The 21,550-nt window shown below is 41.4% G+C and overlaps 1 protein-coding gene across 5 annotated transcripts in view; it reads left to right on the forward strand.

Moving 5' to 3' along the window:
* The first annotated feature begins 263 nt into the window (after positions 1-263).
* LOC126458379 (ATP-dependent DNA/RNA helicase DHX36) overlaps positions 264-21,550 on the forward strand; it is a 243,218-nt gene continuing 221,931 nt past the window's right edge. For 4 of the 5 annotated variants that reach the window (XM_050095356.1, XM_050095357.1, XM_050095358.1 and 1 more), the window contains exon 1: positions 264-430. In XM_050095356.1, coding sequence (XP_049951313.1) covers positions 358-430 — 73 coding nt within the window. In that variant the 5' untranslated portion in view covers positions 264-357. The remainder of the gene's footprint in view (positions 431-21,550) is intronic. The other variant, XM_050095360.1, reaches the window with a different exon arrangement.

Below are 21,550 nucleotides of genomic sequence, written 5' to 3' on the forward strand. Positions count from 1 at the left end.
AGTAATATTAATGAAATTTGTAATCAGTGTGTAGAGTGAGTACTATGTTTTATAATAGGTTAAAGAATTATTTTTTATTTAGCAAAAAAAAAATTAATTTATGGAATTACTGAAAGGTAATGGAATTTATGTAAATTTGTATGCTCTAGCTCTTTTTATATTTCAGAGTTTTAAAAGTATCGCTATAATTATTTTATTACTATGTTAGCTGTCGTTGAGCAGAATAGTAGATCTTGTTTGTTGTCAGCATCTTTGAAGATGCAGACAACCAGTATCAATAGTATTTGAAAGTGCCAAACAATAGGATACATTTTGTGTGTTGTGAATTTTGTGTAATGTTTTTTGATTGATAAACATATGTATCGCCGAAATAGACGTGGGGGTGGCCCAAAGTGGTTTCGAACAGGGGACCGTAACAGACAGGAAACCGGTAAGACACTGTTACTAAGTTTTAGTTTCTAAACTCCTATCTTCGTAAATAGTTGATGTCAAGTGTTTTTCGATAAAATATGAGTCATATTTAATCGTGATATTTGTATGTAAAAAAAAAAACCTTCAGTTTGCTTTATACTTGACACATTAACAAGTATTTTGTAGCAACGGTATCAACGGGTTGTAAGCAATAAATATGCAAGTACGGTAATTTTAAAACTTTGCATTGTACTCAGCTGTTTAGAGGAAAATTGGGAAACTTTGTGATGGAAAGTAAGTGACGTAGCATTTCAGAATACTGCATGTACTTGGTTGACAGGCAAAATAAATTTCTATCTGCTGGTCAGTTATAGGGTAGTATAGTAGTGGTCCATTTCGCTGTAACCTGCCCAACGTTTCGTCCAGAGTGGCGTTGGGCAGCTTGTCAAGTGCTCTTGGTTCTTCTGTTGGATGTAGACAAATGTTCGGTACGAGTCTTCAGCTTTGACTGGTGACATTGGAAACATGCGGCAAACGCCGTAAACTATATGGCGACCATTACGTGATGTTGATTTTTTTTCAAACGGGCTGACCTACAGATCATTCTGTAACCGCAGCCAGTTTTTTCGTAGTGTCAGATTCCTTGGCTTTTCCTACTCTCAACCAAAGCTTCACCTTCCAAGCTGACCTAGACCTCAGGCAAAGCTACAGATCAGTCTGTCACCACATCCAGATATTTTTATTGTCACATTCGATGGCTTTGCCAACTAACAATAAAACCATGCATGTTGTCTTCACGATTTGATGCAGTTGCCCATGATACTCTGTCCTGTGTTAGCGTCTTCATTTCTGAATAACTACTGCAACCTAGCCCCCCGCCCCCCCCGGTACTAAACTGCTTACTCCTTGATGTCACAGAATGTTTCCTATCAATCAGTCCCTCTTTTCGGCCAAATTTTGCCACGTATTTGTTGTTTCCCCAATTCTAAATTCTATTAAGTATGTTCTCATTAATTACGTAGTCTATCCATCTAATATTCAACATTCTTCTGTAGCACAACAGCCGGCCATTGTGGCCGAGAGATTCTAGGCGCTTCAGTCTGGAACCGCGCGACTGCTATGGTCGCAGGTTCGAATCCTGCCTTGGGTATGGTTGTGCGTGATGTCCTTAGGTTAGTTAGGTTTAAGTAGTTCTAAGTTCTAGGGGACTGATGACTGTAGATGTTAAGTCCCATAGTGCTCAGTGTCATTTGTAGCACAACATTTCGAAACCTGTTCTCCGAAAAGGCATCCTGACACTTAAATCTATATTTAGTGTTAAATTTCTCTTTTTCAGAAATGGTTTTTGTACCATTGCCAATCTACATTTGATAATCTCTCTATGTCAGCTATCATCAGCTGTTTTGATGTCCAAATAGTGACTTTTAATTTTCTTGTTTCCTAATCTGATTCTCTCAGTATCACCTGATTTAATACATTCCATTATCCTTGTTTTGCTTTTGTTGACATTTACCTCATATCCTCCTCTCAAGATACTGTTCATTCCTTTCAACTCTTCCAAGTCCTTTCCTGTGTATAACAGAATTACAATGGCTTCAGCAAACCTCAAAAGCTTTTATTTCTCTCCCTGAAGTTTAATTCCTACTCAAAATGTTTCTTTGGTTTTCTTTACTGTTTGTTCAATCTACAGATTGAATAACATCAGGGTGATTCAAACACCCCCCCCCCCCCCCCCCCCCCCCGATCTCAGGTGTTGTATTGCATCTAAGGTACACAGCGGGCCTTCTGCTGAACTTGGCGATGGCGCCACACATTGTGCCAATGCCAGAATCTGCAGCGTCAGTGCCAGTTGCCCATCCTTGTGGATGTAGCAATCGACTCGCACCAGGGCTAAATGGCCGCTGTGTGCATTAACTGTGCCCATGGCCCAGAATGCGGCTTACTGATCCCTCAAGCGTGACTCGTGGACTCCGTGTACGAAGGGAAGCAGACAACCACTGTCTTTGTAGTGAGCCTTACCAGCTCTGGCAGCCTGTTCAGTGCCGCTGACAGCTCTGCACTCTGGAGGCCGCAAGTTTGGACCCCGGCCCCGCCCCTTTCTACAGCAGCTCGCAGTCCACCAGATGGTACCACCCACAGGGTGGGGGCTATCGGCCCTCTCAGTCCTCACGCCAATGTAGTTCCAAGGTGCGATGTGCCCCACCATAGCAATGACGCTTGTGTGCAGTGGAGCTAGGAGGTAGCTTCAGTGGGCTGGCTGTCGGCCGATATCCATCACCAAAAGGTGGTCATGGTTGACCAGCAACTCAAACAACAGTTATCCTCTCCGGTTTTAGATGCGGACAAAATGGTGACATGACTGTCTGCTTTGACCCTCCAGGCTTGCTTATGTGTCTTTTCCACCACCTTTGATATGGTTGCTCTGGAGGAGAGAAGTGGAGAGCTGTTTGATAATTACAGCGTCAGCTTTCCTCAGCCTGCTTCAGCCCCTTCATGCAGGTTACTAGCTGCTGTTGTAACTGCAACGTATGGGATCTTCACAGTGTGTCAGTGCCCTGTGCTGCCCTGATTACTTCGCATTTGTATACTGTGCTCTCCAGGTTGTGCCTTCTCGTTTGTGAATGGTGTTGTAAACCTGCCTCATAGAATCATTTGCAAAATATCAACATTGCCCACACCTGTCATCCGGTGTGCCAATGACTCCCTCAATTAGTACCTTCCAGCTGTAGCTGTGCAAAATTTACAAGAATTCCCCAAATCTTCGCATGTAGTTACTTGTGACGCAGCAAGGGATAGACTACAGCAATGTCTCACTCCCTTCTCAACCACTTCTTCCCTTTCATTCGCCTTGACTCTTATAACTTCTGTCTGGTTTCTGTATATGTTGTAAATAGCCTTTTGCTGCCTATGTTGTACCCCTGCTATCTTCAGAATTTCAAAGAGAGGATTCCTGTCAACAATCAAAATCTTTCTGCAAGTCTGCATATACTATAAACATAGGTTTACTTTTCCTTAACCTACACTATCTGATCAAAAGTACCCAGACACTTGGCTGAAAATGACTTAAAAGTTCGTGGCACCATCAATCGGTAATGTTGGAATTCAGTACGGTGTCTCCCCACCCTTAGCCTTGATAACAGCTTCCACTCCCCCCTGCGGGCCTGGGGGCTAGAATAGGCCCGAGGTATTCTTGCCTGTCGTAAGTGGCAACTAAAAGGAGTCTCATACCTTTCGGCATTTGTGATGGTCACCTGCAGTGTTTGACCTCAATTTTTCAAAATTTTCCTAAAGAGCGAGCCAATTGGGGAAGGGCGCATTACATGGTGCTTCGTGTCCACCGTGCATTGAGTCCCGCTCATCCTCCATCTCTTGAGCGAGGACACCTTCCTGGGTGCATATTCCTCCACCCACTATGCAGTGTCGTTTTTTGCGACGACGAGGACCATGGAATTCTTTGCACCTCATATCCAAAACAATAGCCAGTCCATTGTGGTGTGGCCGCCATGTGCCCTGTTGGTTGTATCCCCCTGAGCACACCGGGATCGCTCTGCTGATTCCTGTGCCGTTAACTCCCCATGTATGCCGAGGAATAGATGCCCGACACCTTGGGGCATCGGGACTCCTGGCAATAGCCATCCTGCCAGGTGGCCTTTGCTGCGGCTGGGTGGCGCCCTTGGGGAGATCCCCTGGTTGGTGTGGGTGCCATCAGGGTGGGTTGCATACATTGAAGCGTAGTACATCATCTCTTCCTGGTGGTCAAACACCAGCAGTCTCGAAGCGCACACGGGCTCAATTCAACGCACAGAGGTATGACCCCAAATTGTTCCCCTCCCTGGCCACACTGTGGGAGGAATATCAGGCTAAGGATGGCAGCAGCTCTTATTCCCCCCGGTACCTTGTATGTTCAAGAGCTGATGGGGAATCTTTCATGACGATGAAGCCTCAGTTTTTTGTGGAGCATTTAGAGGACAAATGTGGGGCACTGGACGGCTTGTCCAAAATGAGATCTGGGTCAATCTTGATCAAAACAGCATCCTCTGCCCAGTCACAGGTGTTACTCGCTTGTGACAAGTTGCGGGATGTTTCTGTGACCATCACGCCCCATAAGAGCTAAATATGGTCTAGGGTATCTATATTTCACAAGGACCTGCTTTCGCAGCCCGATGGTGAGCTGTGCATGCAGGGTATGAAAGATAATGAGGTTGCCACTGGTGCCTTCATCGTGGCCTTTGAGGTTGATGCATTACCCGAGAAGGTCAAGGTGATGGTCTACCCCTGTGATGTAAAGCCCTATATCCGTCCCCCAATGTGGTGCTTTAACTGCTGGAAATTCAGCCATATGTCTTCCTGCTGTACTTTCAGCGTCACATGTCGAGATTGCAGATGCCCATCGTATCCCAATACTCAGTGTGCCCCGCCTCCCAGCTGTGGACAGCACAATTCACCTTACTCGCCTGACTGCAGGATTCTCCAGAAAGAAAGGAAAATCATGGCGTAGAAGACCCTGGACCGATTGACCTACCCTGAGGCTAAGAGGAAATTTGAATGCCTACATCCTTCACATATGACATTGTCTTGTGCTCTCATTGCAACAGTTCTAGCCCCATCAGCTCCGCCGACCTCAGTCACCTCTTGGAGCCGGAAGACTACACCTGCCCCCTTGATGGTGGGGGGCATTTCCGTCCCTGTTGCTCGTGCACCACCTACTTTGGGAACAACACCTCCCAACCATCAGGGACGTCCATCCCCTCTTCTAAGCCTGAGAAGGGTAAGTCTTCTTCAGCTTCTCTCATTAGGAAGGGGTCCCTTGGGTCACTCCCTTCCCAGGTTTCTGCTAATGGGAAAGATGACACCCACCAGTAGCTGAAGAGCCCAAAAGCAGCTGGTCGTAGGGTTTCACGCTCATCCTCAGTCCCGGAAACTGAATTAGTGAAGTCCTCCCAGCCAGGGAAACCCAAGGAGGAGTGAGAGAAATCAAAAAAGAAGGTCCCAAAGACCAAGGGGATTGTGGTGGCACCCACACCACTGCTACCTACAAGCTCTGCATCTGCGGATGAGGTGGAGATTCTGGCGTCTGCTGAGGACCTAGATCTCGCCTAACCCTCAGACACGATGAATATAGACTGCTCAGGCAAAAAGTCGGTAGCAGCAGGTGACCTTGAGGTGTAAACTACCTCATTGAATGATTTCCCAGTCTCACGATGACATCATCCTCCAGTGGAATCACGGCTGTTTTTTCCACCGTCTGGCTGTGCTATGGCGCCTATTAAGCTTTACACCTACTTTCTGCCTTGCCCTCTAGGAAACCAGGTTCCCGGCAGTGCGGACCCCTGCCCTCCGCGGCTATGAGGGATACTACAGGAACTGTAGCGACTACATTCGCGTGTCGGGTGGAGTTTGCGTTTACGTCCTAAACTCAGTCTGTGTTGAAACTGTGCCTCTTCAAACCCCTCTTGAAGCTGTGGCTGTCAGAATAAGGACGACGCAGGAAATAACTGTCTGCAATGTATATCTTCCTCCAGATGGTGCAGTATCCCTGAATGTATTAACTGCACTGGTTGGTCAGCTCCCTAAACCTTTCCTACTTTTGGGAGATTTTAACGCTCATAACCCCCTTGTGGGGTGACACCGTGCTTAACGAGGCAGAGATGTCGAAACTTAACTGTCTCAGTTCGACCTCTGCCTCTTAAATACTGGGGGTGTCACACGCTTCAGTGTGGCTCATGGTAGTTACTCAGCCATTGCTTTATCAGTTTGCAACCCACGACTTTTCCCATCTATCCACTGGAGGGCACATGATGACCTGTGTGGTAGTGACCACTTCCCCATCTTCCTGTCACTGCCCCGGCGTCAGGCCCACAGGCACCTGCTCAGATGGGCTTTAAGCAAGGCGGATTGGCAAGCTTTCATCTCTGCTGTCACCGTTGAATCTCCCCCACACAGTAACATCGATGTGATGCTTCAGCAGGTGACTACAGCAATCGTTTCTGTGGCAGAAAACACGAGCCCTCGTTCTTTAGGGTGCCCCCAGCGAAAGGCAGTCCCTTGGTGGTTGCCGGAAGTAGCTGAAACATTTAAGGAGTGTCGGCGAGCTCTACAGCGGCATAAGCTTCACCCTTCCTAGGAGCAACTCATAGGCTTGAAACGCCTCCGTTTTTGCGCATGGCCTTTGTCCCTTTGTGTTCTCCACTCTAATGCTTTTAGGCTGGATGTTCAAATGTGTCACAGAGTGGCTGGCTTTTCCTTTTTATTCTCGTGGTCAGCCAGCCACAGTCATTTGCTCTTATGTTTTTATCCCTTCTACCTGTTTCTTGCTTCTCTCTGTGATTTTCTTTTCCTATTTTGTCCATAGTAGTGTTGGTTGTCCTTCTGTCATTCTTCTGGTTCTTCCATTCTCCTGTTAATGTGCTGTACATCTCCTTTCTTTTCTTCTTTGCCTTGTGTAATTATTTTACTGGGAACAAGGGACCGATGACCTCGCAGTTTGGTCCCTTCCTTCCTCCCCCTCCTTTAAACCAACGAGTCCACCAACCAATAGCTTCCACTCTCACAGGCATGTGTTCAATAAGGTGCTGGAAGGTTTCTTGGTGAATAGCTGCCCATTCTTCACTGAGTGTTGCACCGAGGAGAGATATCGATGTCGGTCGGTGAGGCCTGGCACGAAGTCGGCATTCCAAACCATCCCAAGGGGTGGTATTGTTGTGTAACCACTACGCCACAGGCCGTGCGCTATGAACAGGTGCTCGATCGTGTTGAAAGATGCAATTGCCATCCCCGAATTGCTCTTCAGCAGTGGGAAGCAAGAAGGTGCTTAAAACATAAATGTAGGCCTATGCTGTGATAGTGACACGCAAAACAACAAGTCGTGCAAGCCCCCTCCACGAAAAACACGAACACACCATAACACCACTGCCTCTGAATTTTACTGTTGGCACTACACATGCTGGCTGATGACGTTCACCGGTCATTCGCCTTACCCGTACCGTGCCATCGGATCGCCACATTGTGTACCATGATACGTCCCTCCACACAATGTTTTTCCACTATTCAGTCATCCAATGTTTACACTCCTTACACCAAGCGAGGTGTTGTTTGGCATTCACTGGCTGGACGTGTGGCTTATGAGCAGCTGCTCGACCATGGCATCCAAATTTTCTCACCTCCCACCCAACTGTCATAGTACTTGCAGTGGATCCTGATGCAGTTTTTAATTCCTGTGTGATGGTCTGGATAGATATCTGCCCATTATACTTTACGACACTCTTCAACTGTCGGCGGTCTCTGTCAGTCAACAGATGAGGTCAGCCTGTGCGCTTTTGTGCTGTACATGTCCCTTCATGTTTCCACTTCACTATCACATTGGAAACAGTGGACCTAGGTATTTTGCGTACAGACGTATGACACAAGTGACACCCAGTCACCTGACCACGTTCGAAGTCTGTTATTTCTGCAGAACAACACATTCTGCTCTCTCACGATGTCTAATGACTACTGAGGTCGCTGACGTGGAGTACCTGGCAGTAGGTGGCAGCACAATGCACCTAATATGAAAAACGTATGTTTTTGGTAGTCGAATTGGTAGTCGAACTCAGGGATGATCAGTTTGGATTTCAGGGAAACGTAGGAACATGCAGGGCAAAACTGACCCTACAACTTCTCTTAGAAGATACACTATGTGATCAAAAGTAGTAGTAGTGGTAGTCGAATTAAGTCGGGTGATGTTGAGGGTATTAGATTAGGAAATGAGACACTTAAAGTAGCAAAGGAGTTTTGCTATTTGGGGAGCAAAATAACTGATGATGGTCGAAGTAGAGAGGATATAAAATGTAGACTGGCAATGGCAAGGAAAGCGTTTCTGAAGAAGAGAAATTTGTTAACATCGAGTATAGATTTAAGCGTCAGGAAGTCATTTCTGAAAGTATTTGTATGGAGTGTAGCCATGTATGGAAGTGAAACATGGACGGTGAATAGTTTGGACAAGAAGAGAATAGAAGCTTTCGAAATGTGGTGCTACAGAAGAATGCTGAAGATTAGATGGGTAGATCACATAACAAATGAGAAGGTACTGAATAGGATTGGGGAGAAGAGGAGTTTGTGGCACAACTTGACCAGAAGAAGGGATCGGTTGGTAGGACATGTTCTGAGGCATCAAGGGATCACCAATTTAGTATTAGAGGGCAGCGTGGAGGGTAAAAATCGTAGGGGGAGACCAAGAGATGAATACACTAAGCAAATTCAGAAGGATGTAGGTTGCAGTAGGTACTGGGAGATGAAGAAGCTTGCACAAGATAGAGTAGCATGGAGAGCTGCATCAAACCAGTCTCAGGACTGAAGACCACAACAACAACAACATGTTTTTGGTGGTGTCCGGATACTTTTGATCACATTGTGTATCTTCTAAGAGAAGTTGTAGGGTCAGTTTTGCCCTGCATGTTCCTACGTTTCCCTGAAATCCAAACTGATCATCCCTGAGTTCGACTTCTACCAGTTTTTCCATTCCTTTGTAAGGAATTTGTGTTAGTATGTTGCAAATGTGACGTATTAAACTGGTAGTTCAGTAATTTTCATACCTATCAGCACTTGCTTTCTTTGGAATTGGAATCGTTATATTCTTCTTGAAGTATGAGGGTATTTGCCTTTCTCACACATCTTGCACACCAGATGGGTGGAAGAGTTTTGTCATGACTGGCTCTCCTAACGCTATCAGTCGCTCCGATGGAATATCTTCTATTCCTGGGCCTTGTTTTGACTTACATATTTCAGAGCTCTGTCAAATTCTTCTCACAATATCATCTCCCCCATCTCAACTTCATTTGCATCCATTTCTATAATATTGCTTTAAAGTTCATCTCCCTTGTATAGAACTTCTATATACTCCTTCCACCTTTCATCTATCCGTCTTTGCTTAGCACTGGTTTTCCATCTGAGCTCGTGATATTCATAGACCTGCTTCTATTTTCCTCCTTAATTTTCCTGTAGGCACTTATCTACCTTTGCTCTAATGAAATTGCTTCTAAATCCTTAGATTTGTCCTCTTAGCCATTCCTGCTTAGCCTTTTGCACTTCCTGTCAATCTGACTTTTTAAATGTTTGTATTTCTTTTCGCCTGCTTCATTGCTGCATTTTTATACTTTCTCCTCTTATCAGTTAAACTCAATATCTCTTGTATTATCCAATGATTTCCATTAGGCCTTATCTTTTTTTACCTATTTGATCCTCCACTGCCTTCATTATTTCATCTCTTAAAGCTACCCACTTGCCTTATGTTCCCTCTGAAGCTCTTGGCGGCCTCTGGTTGTTTCAACTTATCCGAGTCACGTCTTCTTAATTTCCTACCTGTTTCCAATTTCTTCAGTTGTACTCTACAGTTCATGAGAAATAATTTGTTGTCAGAGTCCACATCTGCCTCTGAAAATATCTTACAATTTAAAATCTACTTCCATTATATAATCAGACTAAAACCTTCCAGTGTTTCCAGGTCTCTTTCGTGTCCACAGCCAGCTTTTATGATTCTTAAACAAAATGTTAGCAGCGATCAAATTTGCTCTGTGCAGAATTCTACCTTTCATTCCAATCCCTAAGTCCATATTCACATACTATTTTTCCTTCTCTTCCTTTTCCTAGTATCAAATTCCAGTTCCCAGTCACAGTGAAATTTTTGTCGTCTTTAACTATCTGAATAATTTCTTTTAACTCATTATACATTTCTTCAATCTCTTCACCACCTGTGGAGCTAATTGACATATAAACTTGTACTATGGTCGTAGACGTGGGCTTCATCTCTATCTTGCTATGGTAATGCGTTCACTAAGCTGTTCATAATAGCTTGCCATGTTCCTATTTTCTTATTCATTAGTACTGTTTCTCCTGCCACCAAACTTCACTAATTCCCACTATATCTCACTTTAATCGATCCATTTCCCTTTTTAAATTTTCTAACCTATCTGCCTGATTAAGGGATCTTAACATTCCATGCTCTGAACTATAGAGTGCCAGTTTTGTTTCTGCTGACGATGACATCTTCCTGAGTAGTTGTCGCTCAGAGATCCGAATGGGGGACTATTTTACCTCTGGAATATTTTACCCGAGAGGACACCATGATCATTCAGTTTTACAGTAGAGCTGTATGCACTCGGGAAAAATTACAACTATAGTTTCTCCTTGCTTTCAACCATTTGCAGTACTAGCTCAGCAAGACCGTTTTGGTTGTGTTACAAGGCTAGATGTGTCAATCAGCCAGAGTGTTGCCTCGGCAACTACTGAAAAAGCTTCTGTCCCTCATGAGGAATGACATGTTTGTCTGGCCTCTCAACAGATACCTCTCCTTTGTGGTTGCACCTATGGTATGGCTACTGGTATCGCTGAGGCACAAAAGTCACCCCATAGTTCATATATGCACTAAAAGGTGAAGTGACAGCAGACATTAACATTACATCACTGTTCAAAGCCAATGATTCAAATCGGACATTCCTGTTGACCCCTCTGAGTCTTACAGCTCTGGATAAAGCATAGGAATGGACCACGACCAACGAACTTGGGAAATCACCAGCAGTTAAAATATCCATTTGTGAAAACTTTCATTGAAAAATAAGTTTGTTTTGAAAAGATTCATTTATGCAGAATAATGACCAGATAACATCATAGTAATTGTCAGTGCGAAAAAGATAAGTAATGTGGACAGTTGCAAGCATGGTTTTGTTGTGAAGGCTCTGTTAAGTGCAGAAACTGGATTTAAATTCTGACCTGCCACACTATATTAATCTGCTAAGAACTCTCACATTATCATCCGTCACTGAGCAGAGGGCTATATTTAATCTGGACTGTATAAACTGATTTACCATGCTACGAATTCTAAACAGTTTCAAACATAAATGGACTGGGCTAAATTGTGATATGTGATGTTGAGTAAAAATGAGTGATACCTGTGGAGAGAACATTATATTGAGTACAGAAAGCTGCATAAAACACGAAATTGGTGACAATGAAATATTTCTGGTGAACCTAATACTATATCTGAAGGACAATTAATGAGTGGTGGTGATATATTCATCACAGGAAACAAGAAACTCAAATTAGCTGAGAGATAAACTGAAGATGCTTGCAAGATTGTGTGGCCAAGAATCTACATGAAGGGTACACATAAACTTGTCACTGATTGTATTGACCACTAGTCTCATCCCCAGATATAACTGAAAGTTAAACACCTCTCTAGTAGGGTTGTGACTTATCTGGCCTTCTAAGGCCAGCGAGCACAGCCTTTTGGTGCTGATAGTGCCAATGGCTGAAAGCAAAAGGAAGCTACAGCTGTTACTTTTCGTGAAGACATGCAGCTCTACTGTCTGGTTAAGTGATGTGATCCTATTGATAAAATATTCTGGGGATAAAATAGTTCTCCATTTGGATCTATGAGTTGGGACTACTTAGAATGGTGTCTTGACCAGGAAGAATAAAACTGGCATTCAACACATTGGAGTGTGGAATGTCAGATCCATTAATCAAATACTTTTGGATTAAAGGAGACCACACTCCAAAAAGTAGAAGTAAGTTGTCAATAGGTACATATAAAATACAGGAAAACTTGCTAGTTTTCTGAGTAATCCATTTTTGAGCTACAGTAAAATACACACAGAAAACATATACTCACATTTCGCCAGCCAGCAATGTTTAGGATGTAGGGGCATAGGCGCTTTGTGTGTGTGTGTGTGTGTGTGTGTGTGTGTGTGTGTGTGAAAGCTGACAAGTTTCCTTTCTTGTTGTGTGTATATATCTATGATTCAAATGTTTGTGTTTTTCGGTGAGTGACCTTCTTTAACCAAAAGTATTTACATTCTACAACTTTCATACAGTAGATCCCTTAATCAGGTAAGTAGGTCAGAAGATTTAAAAAGGGAAACAGATAGATTATAGTTACTTATGACGATGGGAATTAGTGGTATTCAGTGGTAGGGTGTACAGGTTTTTGGTCAGGGGAGTACAGGGTTATAAATACAAAACTATACAGAGTTAGTGCTGGAGTAGGTTTAATAATGAATAAGAAAATAGGAATCTGAGAGAGCTGCTATGAGCAGCATAGTGAACATTATCATAGCCAAGACAGACCACAGCCAACACCCACCATAGTAGTAAAAGTTTATAATGTAACTATGTTTCCAGATGAAGATGAGATGTAACTAATGTATGATGAAGCAAAAGAAATTATTCAGATAGTTAAGCAAGACAAAAGTTTACTTGTAATAGCGGACTGGAATTTGGTAGTAAGAAGTACGAAAGAAGGAAAAATAATTGGTGAATATGGGCTGGCAAAAAGGAATGAAAGGAGGAAGTCACATAGTAGAATTTTGCACAGAGAATAATTTAATCATCAGCAACACTGTTTAAAAATCATGAAAGAAGGTCATATATGTGGAAGAGACCTGGAGACACTGGAAGATTTCAGATTGATTATACAGTAGTAAGACAGGGATTTAGGAGCCATATTTTAAACTGTAAGACATTTTCAGGGTCAGATGTGTACTCAGACCACAATTTATTGGTTATGAACTGTAGTTTAAAAATGAAAAATTTAGAGAGAGGTAGGAAATCAAAGACTGGGATCTTGATAGGTTAAAAGAACCAAAATTTGTTGACAGTTTCAAGGGGAACATCAGACAATGGATGTCTGATGCAGGAGAAATTAATACATTAAAAGATGGGTGAACAGCTTTAAGAAATGAAATAGTGAAGGCAGCACAGGATCAAATAGGTCATAAGATAAGGCCTAGTAGAAATCTTTGGATGTCACCAGCAATATCCAATTTAATTGATGGTAGGTGAAAATATAAAAATGCAGTAGATGAAGAAGGTGAGAGGGAATACAAACATCAAAGAAATAATACAGAAAGAAACTGCAAAATGTCTAAGTGGGAATGGCTAGGGGACAAATATAAGTCTATAGAAGTATGTGTAAATGGGGTAAGGGTAGATACTACCTATAGGACTGTGGAGGAAAGAGAAATAGCTGTATTAATATCAAGAGCAGAGATGGCAAAGTTAGAAGGAATGTACAGATAGGCTGTACAAGGGAAATTCAAAGACAGTATTATAGAAAGGGAAGAGGAAGTAGATGAAGCAATTAGAATGTCTCCTCCCTTGTATGAGAATAAATAATGAATGTGTAAGTACAGGTTATAGATACGTGGTTGACAACATGTGGAAGTTTGGGTCTGGCCATGAGTAGTGTTCGGAAAGCCCAAGAGTATGGCGACTGCTCCCAACAAGTGAGAAACTCGGGTTAGATCTCAGTCCAGCCCAGATTTTCATTGTCGTCATTCCATTTTACAGCTGATGGTTGTCCATATTTGCAACTGTGAATACATTTCATGTACTTATAAAAGAATGGAAAAACTAGTTGAAGTCGACCTTGGGGAAGGTCAGTTTGGCTTCCGGAGGAATGTTGGAACACAGAAGTTTAGCGAAAGGTTAACCTGCATTTGTATCTTTTGTAGATTTAGAAAAAACTTCTGACAATGTTGAATGGAACACACTCTGAAATTCTGAAGATAGCAGTGATAAAATACAGAGAGTGAAAGTTTGCATACAGTTTGTACAGATTTAGACTGCAGTTATGAGTCAAAGGGCATGAACGGGTTGCAGTGGTTGACAGGGCAGCAAGATAGGGTTGTAACCTATCCCTGATGTTGTTCAAGCTGCACGTTGAGCAAGCAACAAAGGAAACCAAAGGAAATTTTGGAGAAGGAATTAAAATTCAGGGAGAAGAAATAAAAACTGTAAGATTTTCCGATGACATAGTCCTGTCAGACATGGCGAAGGACTTTGGAGAGTATTTGAGTGGAGTGGGTAGGAGAGGATGATATAAGATGAACAACAACAAAAGTGAAACAAGGTAATGGAATGTATTAAAATTAAATCAGCAATGGTCAGGGAATTAGAGTAAGGAATGAGACACTGTAGATAAGTTTTGCTATTTGCAGAGTAAAATAACTGATGGTGGCTGAAGTATAGGGGATATAAAATGCAGACAGGCAATGGCAAAAGGCGTTTCTGAAGAAGGATGTCAGTGACAAACAGTGATGTAAAAGAGGAATGTCTGTGTGTAACATGTCAATGAAACAACAGACTGGCCAGATGAATGCCTTTAAGCAGGTGCATTACCGCTGATAAACTATTGTAGAATTCATCATGCGTCATGGACTTGCATACCACGTGTACCGATAGGAAATGAGCTTTTTTTGTGAAAATGAAACACTAATTTTGAATTGAAAAGTAAAAACATTTTATTCAAAGTACTGACCATTGACTTCTATACATTTTGACCACATTTCTGGCAATTTGTGGACACCATGCCAATAGAAATGTTCGGCTTTTGAAGCAAACCAATCAGACACCCAATTTTCGACTACTTTGTAGGAATCGAAGTGTTCCTCAGCCAATGCGTGTCCCATTGATGAGAACAAATGGTTGTCGGAAGGGGCCAAGTCTGGTGAATATGGCGGGTGAGGCAGCAGTTCCCTGCCAAGTGTTTTGACTGTATCCTGAACCAGTTTTCCTTTATGTGCCGATGCATTGTCGTGTAAAAAAATTACTTTGCTTTGTCTTTTGGCCCATTCTGGTCTTTTTTTCGATCAATGCATAGTTCAAATTGATCATTTGTTGTCTGTAGCGATTAGTTTTCAGTTTCACTGGGTTTTAGAAGCTCATGATACACCACACCTTCCTGATCCCACCAAACACAGGGCATTGACTTCTTGTCGAATCAATCTGGTTTTGCAGTCGATGTTGATGGTTGTCCTGGATTAACCCATGATTTTTCCCATTTAGGATTCTTAAAATAAATCCATTTTTCATGACCAGTAACAATTCGATGCAAAATTTGACAAATGGTTTTTCGGTTTTCCATCTGTCTTTCTTTCAATTCATGTGGCACCCATTTTCCACTCTTTTGGATCTTTCCCATAGCTTTTAAAAGGTTAGAAATTGTTTGTTGTGCAACATTTAGCATTGCTGCCATTTGCTTCTGACTCAAAGTATCATCTTCATCCAATATTGCTTGCAATTCGGCGTCTTCGAACTTTTTTGGTGGTCTTCCACATTCTTAATTTCTTACATCAAAATCATTATTTCTGAACCATTGAAACCATCTTTTGCATGTCGCTTCTGATAGAGCATGATCACCATATGCCTCGACAAGCATTCGATACGACTCTGCAGCACTTTTTTTCAAATGAAAACAAAAAAATTTATGCTTTCCGCAAATCATCACTTTCTGGTACAAAATTTGACATTGTTAACACGATGAAAACATATGATGATGTTTGTTCCATGACTTGATGTATACTAAATATCTTTGACAGATGTCATACCAACCAAACAAACAAAAAATTAAGGCTCGTTCACAACAAATGTTCCCTATCGACACATTTGTATCTTAACACTCATTTCATACCGGTACACCTGGTACAATATCATCCACAATAGCCCTGGCTGTAGGAAGGTGTGTAACCAATGGGTACCATGTAATTGTCTGGTAGCCACAAGTGCAAAAAACAAGCAATGTCTTGGGAGCACTGTAGATTTACTCTGACTGTAAAGTTTACTGTAGGTTGATTCTTATTCTTAGTTTTCTGGTCATTGTAAGAATGAGCCTGAGACTGCCAGCCAGAAAACATACAGTTTGTCTTGACTCATTACCATCGTCACCACACCTCCATGACCTCATTGCCGTCTGAAACTTTCTAATCGCCACAAACATTCTTTGCAGTGTCTAAACAAGTGAAAAATTGATGGTATGAAGTGCAGGATGTATGATGGATGTTTCAACACTTCAAATATCCGTTTGACTGGTTGCATCCTATGTCCTCAATTGTTTGTTGGGTGTATTCCAGTCTGTCTTCTCCTAAAGTTTTTACTCTCTACTGCTCCTTTTTCTACCATGGAAGTTATTCCCTGATGTCGTAATGCATATCCTGTAATTCTTTGTCTGGTCCTTGTCAGTGTTTTCTGTATGTTCCTTCCTTCATCAATTCTGCGGAGAACCACCTAATCCTTACCTGTCAACATAATCTTCAATATCCTTCTATAGCACCACATCTCAAACACGTTGATTCTCTTCTTTCCCAGTTTTCCCACAGTCTGTCGGTCACTGCCATACAGTGTGTAATATGCACTTCCTCTGGCTGCAACGTAACTACTCCTGTTCAGCTTTGTGTTTTCAGACATTCTTTTTGTTATATTTTTTCACATAAAGTATCACTTATTATCAGTTAGGTGCTCAGATGGTTCAAATGGCTCTGAGAACTCTGGGGCTTAACATCTGAGGTCACCAGCCCCCTAGAACTTAGAACTACTGAAACCTAACTAACCTAAGGACATCACACACATCCATGCCCGAGGCAGGATTTGAACCTGCAACCATAGCAGTCGCGCAGTTCCGGATTGAAGTGCCTAGTTAGGTGCTCACCTGAGTAATTTTGTCTCTGCTACTGTTTCATTTGTCACTTGTCTCAAAATAAATGGGAAAGCCAGGCCTAATTTGTGTTCTCCTCGTAGCCGTGAAACTGAACAGATGAAAACTGGTGCACTCTTTTCTTTGTACCGTATTTGTCAAATAAGTCGATGAGTCTTACAGTATGTTGGGTTTTACTACATTATTCGTTAAACCTCTTAATAAGTTTGTGTTTTTTTTATCAAGGAGGAGAAAGAGAACGTTGACAAAACACAGCCACAAGAGTTCTTCTGCCGGTCTCAGTAACAGTAATAGAAATAGCTGTAAGATAAATACTGTACTCTAAATGTACATTCTTGGCACTAGTAGACATCTTTTGGCCATGAATGCCGTTTTTGCCTGTGTTAGTCTGTGTTTTGCTTCCTCCATGTTTCATCCATCCTGTATTATTTTGCTCTCAAGGTAACAGAATTTCTGCACTTTGTGTAGCTTCTCGATGTATAGATTGAACAGTAGGAACATAAGATTGCATCCCAGTCTTACAAATTTTTAATCTTGGTACCTCATTATTGGTCTTCCATTCATATTGTTCCCTCTTGGTTTTTGTACACTTTGTATATTGCCTTGCTTCCCCTACAACTGACTATTATTTTTCTCAGTATTTCAAATATCTTGCACCATTTTACATTGTTGAACACTGTTTCTAGGTTGATGTTTGTAGGTTGACAAATCCTATGAAGGAAGGTGTCTTGATTTTTCTTAACTCTTATTTCCATTACCAAGCTTGCCAGGACTGCCCCTGTGGTGCCTTTATCTTTCCAGAAGCCAAACTGATTGTCATCTAAAAAGTCCTATTTTCTTTTCCGTTTTGTATATTATTCTCGTCAGCAACTTGGGTGCATTAGCTGTTAAGCCGATAGTGCGATGGTTCTCATGCTTATCTGCTCTTGCTTTCTGTGGGATTATGTGGGTGATATTTTTTGAAAGTTTGATGCTGTGTCTCCTGTCTCACAGTTTCTACACAACAACTTGAATAGTCTTTTGGTTGCCACTTCCCCCAATGATTTTAGAAATTCTGAAGGAATTTTGTTCCATATTTAATTGATTGTTTTTTCATTTAATTAAGTGTACTGATTCTCTCCTTAGCTCATACAGAACAGTATATTGGTGTAGTCTTCTCTTGCCTTAAACATTTTTGCACTTTTTTTCATCAATCAATTTAAGTGTTTCTTCTGTTACCCAAGGTTTCTTTGCAGTCACTTTCCTTGTACCTACATTTATCTGTGCAACTCCTGTATTTTCCCATTTTAATTTCTCTTCAATTGAGATATGTATAATGGTATTTATCAGCACCGTATCTACAGCCTTACAAAACTTCAGATGTGTCTTATCATTACTGCTTTAACAAGCCACTTATTCCCACATTGATTCTTTTAGATGAGTCTCTTAAAATTCAGTTTACTCTTCTTCATTACTAAATTATGATCCAAGCCTACATCTGTTCCTAGATACAATTTACAATTCTGTATCTGCATATGGAATCTTTGTCTGCTCATGATGTGATTCAGGCCTTTTCCAAGGATACCTCCTCCTCTTGTATTTTTTGAGCTATTACTAGCTGAATTTTTTTGTTGAACTCAATTAGCTTTTCTCCTCTCCCATTCCTACTACTAAGCCTATATTCTCTCATAACTTTAACTCTTCTATTCCTTTCCCTACTGCCATGTTCTATTTCCTTGTTATTATTAAATTTTCAACTCTCTTTAATTACTGTTATGCCTTTTCGATTCCATCATAAACTTCCTCTCTGTCTCTTCATCTTTCTCATGTAATGGTGACATACAATTAGAATTGTTGTTGTCGGATTGCTGTTGATTCTGGTGATAATATCTATCGCTAAACTGCCCACATAATTCACTCTTTGCCCTGGCTTGCTATTCATAATGTATTCTGCTCCCATTTTCTCATTTTCTGCTGCTGCTGCTGATGCTGATATTACCATACATTTCTGTCTTCTTCCAAAATGGAAAGAATGTTTCCCTTCACTGACCCCTATCATATCTACACTGAGCCTTTGCATTTCCCTTTTCAGATTTTCTATCTTGCCAATCACATCCAAACATCTGACATTCCTTGCTCAGACTCCTGTGATGCTACACTTTCATTGATTATTCAGTCTTTTTCTCATGGTCACCTCCCCTTGGCAGACCACACCTGGAGAATCAAGCAGGGGACTAATCTCCAGTCTTTTGTCAATCGCGGGATCATCGTGACACTTTTCAATTGTAGGCCTCGTGTCCTACTGATACATATGATGTATATTTAATGCAGTGGTTCAGTTGCCTTCTGCATCCTTATACCATTGTTCATTGCTGATTCTTCCACATTTTATGGGCAATTTCCCACCCCTTAAATCAAGTGGTTATCCTGAAAAACTGTTTGCTCCTTTGTCCTTGACAAGGCCATTGGCAGAATGAGGGTGGCTCCTTATACCAGAAACCTGTGTGGCCACCGTTGCTGATGATTTTTATTCAAAACTTAAGCAGTGTCTGGGGTCAAACCTTGGATGCAAAATGTTTTGGTCACTACTTCAGATGCCCACTTGAGGTGTAGATAATTGTGAAAACATGCTTGATACCTTAGCAGCGAATAATCCTGAGCAAATAGGGTGCTTCATGACGGATACAGAGATTATTTGATCACAAGGCCGTTGTAGCAAGACGGAGTACCATAAACATCCAAACCCTCCAAAAATAAAATGTACCTATTTAAGAAAGTAGATAAAAATTCACTCGACACCTTCCCAAGAGACAGTCTCCACTCCTTACAATCTGTCTGGATTAAGTTCAAAGAAATAGTGTCAGTGGTGGTTGAGAGATGTTACTAAATAGAGAGATATTTATGAAATAAATTAAGATGAGACGGTACTGATCCCACATGGTACACAAAAGAGGTCAGAGCACTGTTGCAGAAATCATAAAAAAAAGCGTGACATTTAAAAGAATGAAAAATTTCCAAGACTGGTGATGTTTTACTGAAGCTCGAAATGTACCGTAATGTGGACTTTAATGGGAGAAGCCTTTAATAGTTTCCATGACAGAACTGTCTTAAAATCGGGCAGAAAATCCAAAGAGATTCTGATTGTATGTGAAGCACACCAGTGACAAGAGAATCAGTACCTTCAGTGACATTACCACTGAAGCAGAGTTACTAAACATGGCTTCTGAAATTCTTTCATCAAAGAAGATGAAGTAAATGTTCCAGAATTTGAATCAAGAGCAGTTGTCAACTTGAGTAACTCATTGTAGTGAAGCAGCTTAAATCAATTAATAAAGGAAAGTGTTCTAGTCCAGATTGTATATGAATTAGGTACACCCTTATCAATCTTATGCAACCGCTTGTTCAATGAAAGATCTGTACGTAAAGGCAGGAAGGTTAACAGGTCACACCTATATTCAAGAAAGGAAACTAGTAATCCACTGAATTATGGACCCATATCACTACCTAATGTCAATGTGAAGTAGCATTTTGGCCTATATACTATGTTCAAACAATATGGATTACCTCGAAGAAAACAATCTATTGACAAATAGTCAGCACAGTTCCAGAAAATATCATCCTTGCGAAACACAAGCAACTCGATTCACATGAAGTAATATGTGCTATTGACAGGTGATCTCAAATTGATTCCATATCTCCGGATTTCTAGAAGACTTTTGACACTGTTTCTCACAAGACACTTCTAAATCAAATTGCTTGCCTACAGAGTATTGTCTCTGTTGTGCGACAGGTTCACGATTTCCTGGCTGAATGGGAACACTTTGTAGAAACTGATGGAACATGACCAAATAATGATATCTGGCTTTCCCCGAGAAAGTTTTATCGACCTCTGCTGTTCCTAATTTGTATAAATGATTTATGAGACTACCTGAGCAGCCATCTTAGACTGTTTGCTGTTGATGCCATTATTTACCATCATGTTAAGTCATCAGATGATTAAAAATTTGCTGCAAAATGATTTAGATAAGATCTCTCTATGGTGCAAAAAGTTGCAATTTACTTTAAATAATGAAAAGTTGAAGTCATCCACATGAGTACTAAAAGGAATCCACTAAATTTCAGTCATATGATAAATCACACAAATATAATGCTGTAAAATCAAATATATTCTTAGGGATTACAGTTATGAATAACTTAAATTGAGACTATCAAATAGCTAAAGTTGTGGGGAAGGGATTACAGTTATGAATAACTTAAATTGAGACGATCAAATAGCTAAAGTTGTGGGGAAAGCTAACCAAAGACAGTGACTTATTGTCAAAACAGTTAGAAAATGCAACAGGTGAACTAAAGAGACTACCTGCACTACATTTGTCTGTCCTCTTTGGGAGTATTGCTGCAGGGTGTGGGATCCATCGGAGACCAGAGGGCTTTCAAAAAGTTCAGACAAGGGTAGTTCATTTTGTATTATCATGTAATAGGGGGGAGAGTGTCAGGGATATGGTACGTGAGTTAGGGATGGCATTCATTACAACGAAGGCATTTTTCATTGCAGGAGGATCTTTTCCCAAAATTTTAAATGTAAATTCTCTCCTCTGAATTAAAAAACCACGAAGTTGGCCCCTATCTACACAGGGAGAATTATCATCATAAGAAGGCAAGAGAAATTAGAGCTTGCACAGAAAGATTAAAGTGTTG

The sequence above is a fragment of the Schistocerca serialis genome, chromosome 2 (assembly GCF_023864345.2).
Source record: "Schistocerca serialis cubense isolate TAMUIC-IGC-003099 chromosome 2, iqSchSeri2.2, whole genome shotgun sequence".
Taxonomy (NCBI): domain Eukaryota; kingdom Metazoa; phylum Arthropoda; class Insecta; order Orthoptera; family Acrididae; genus Schistocerca; species Schistocerca serialis.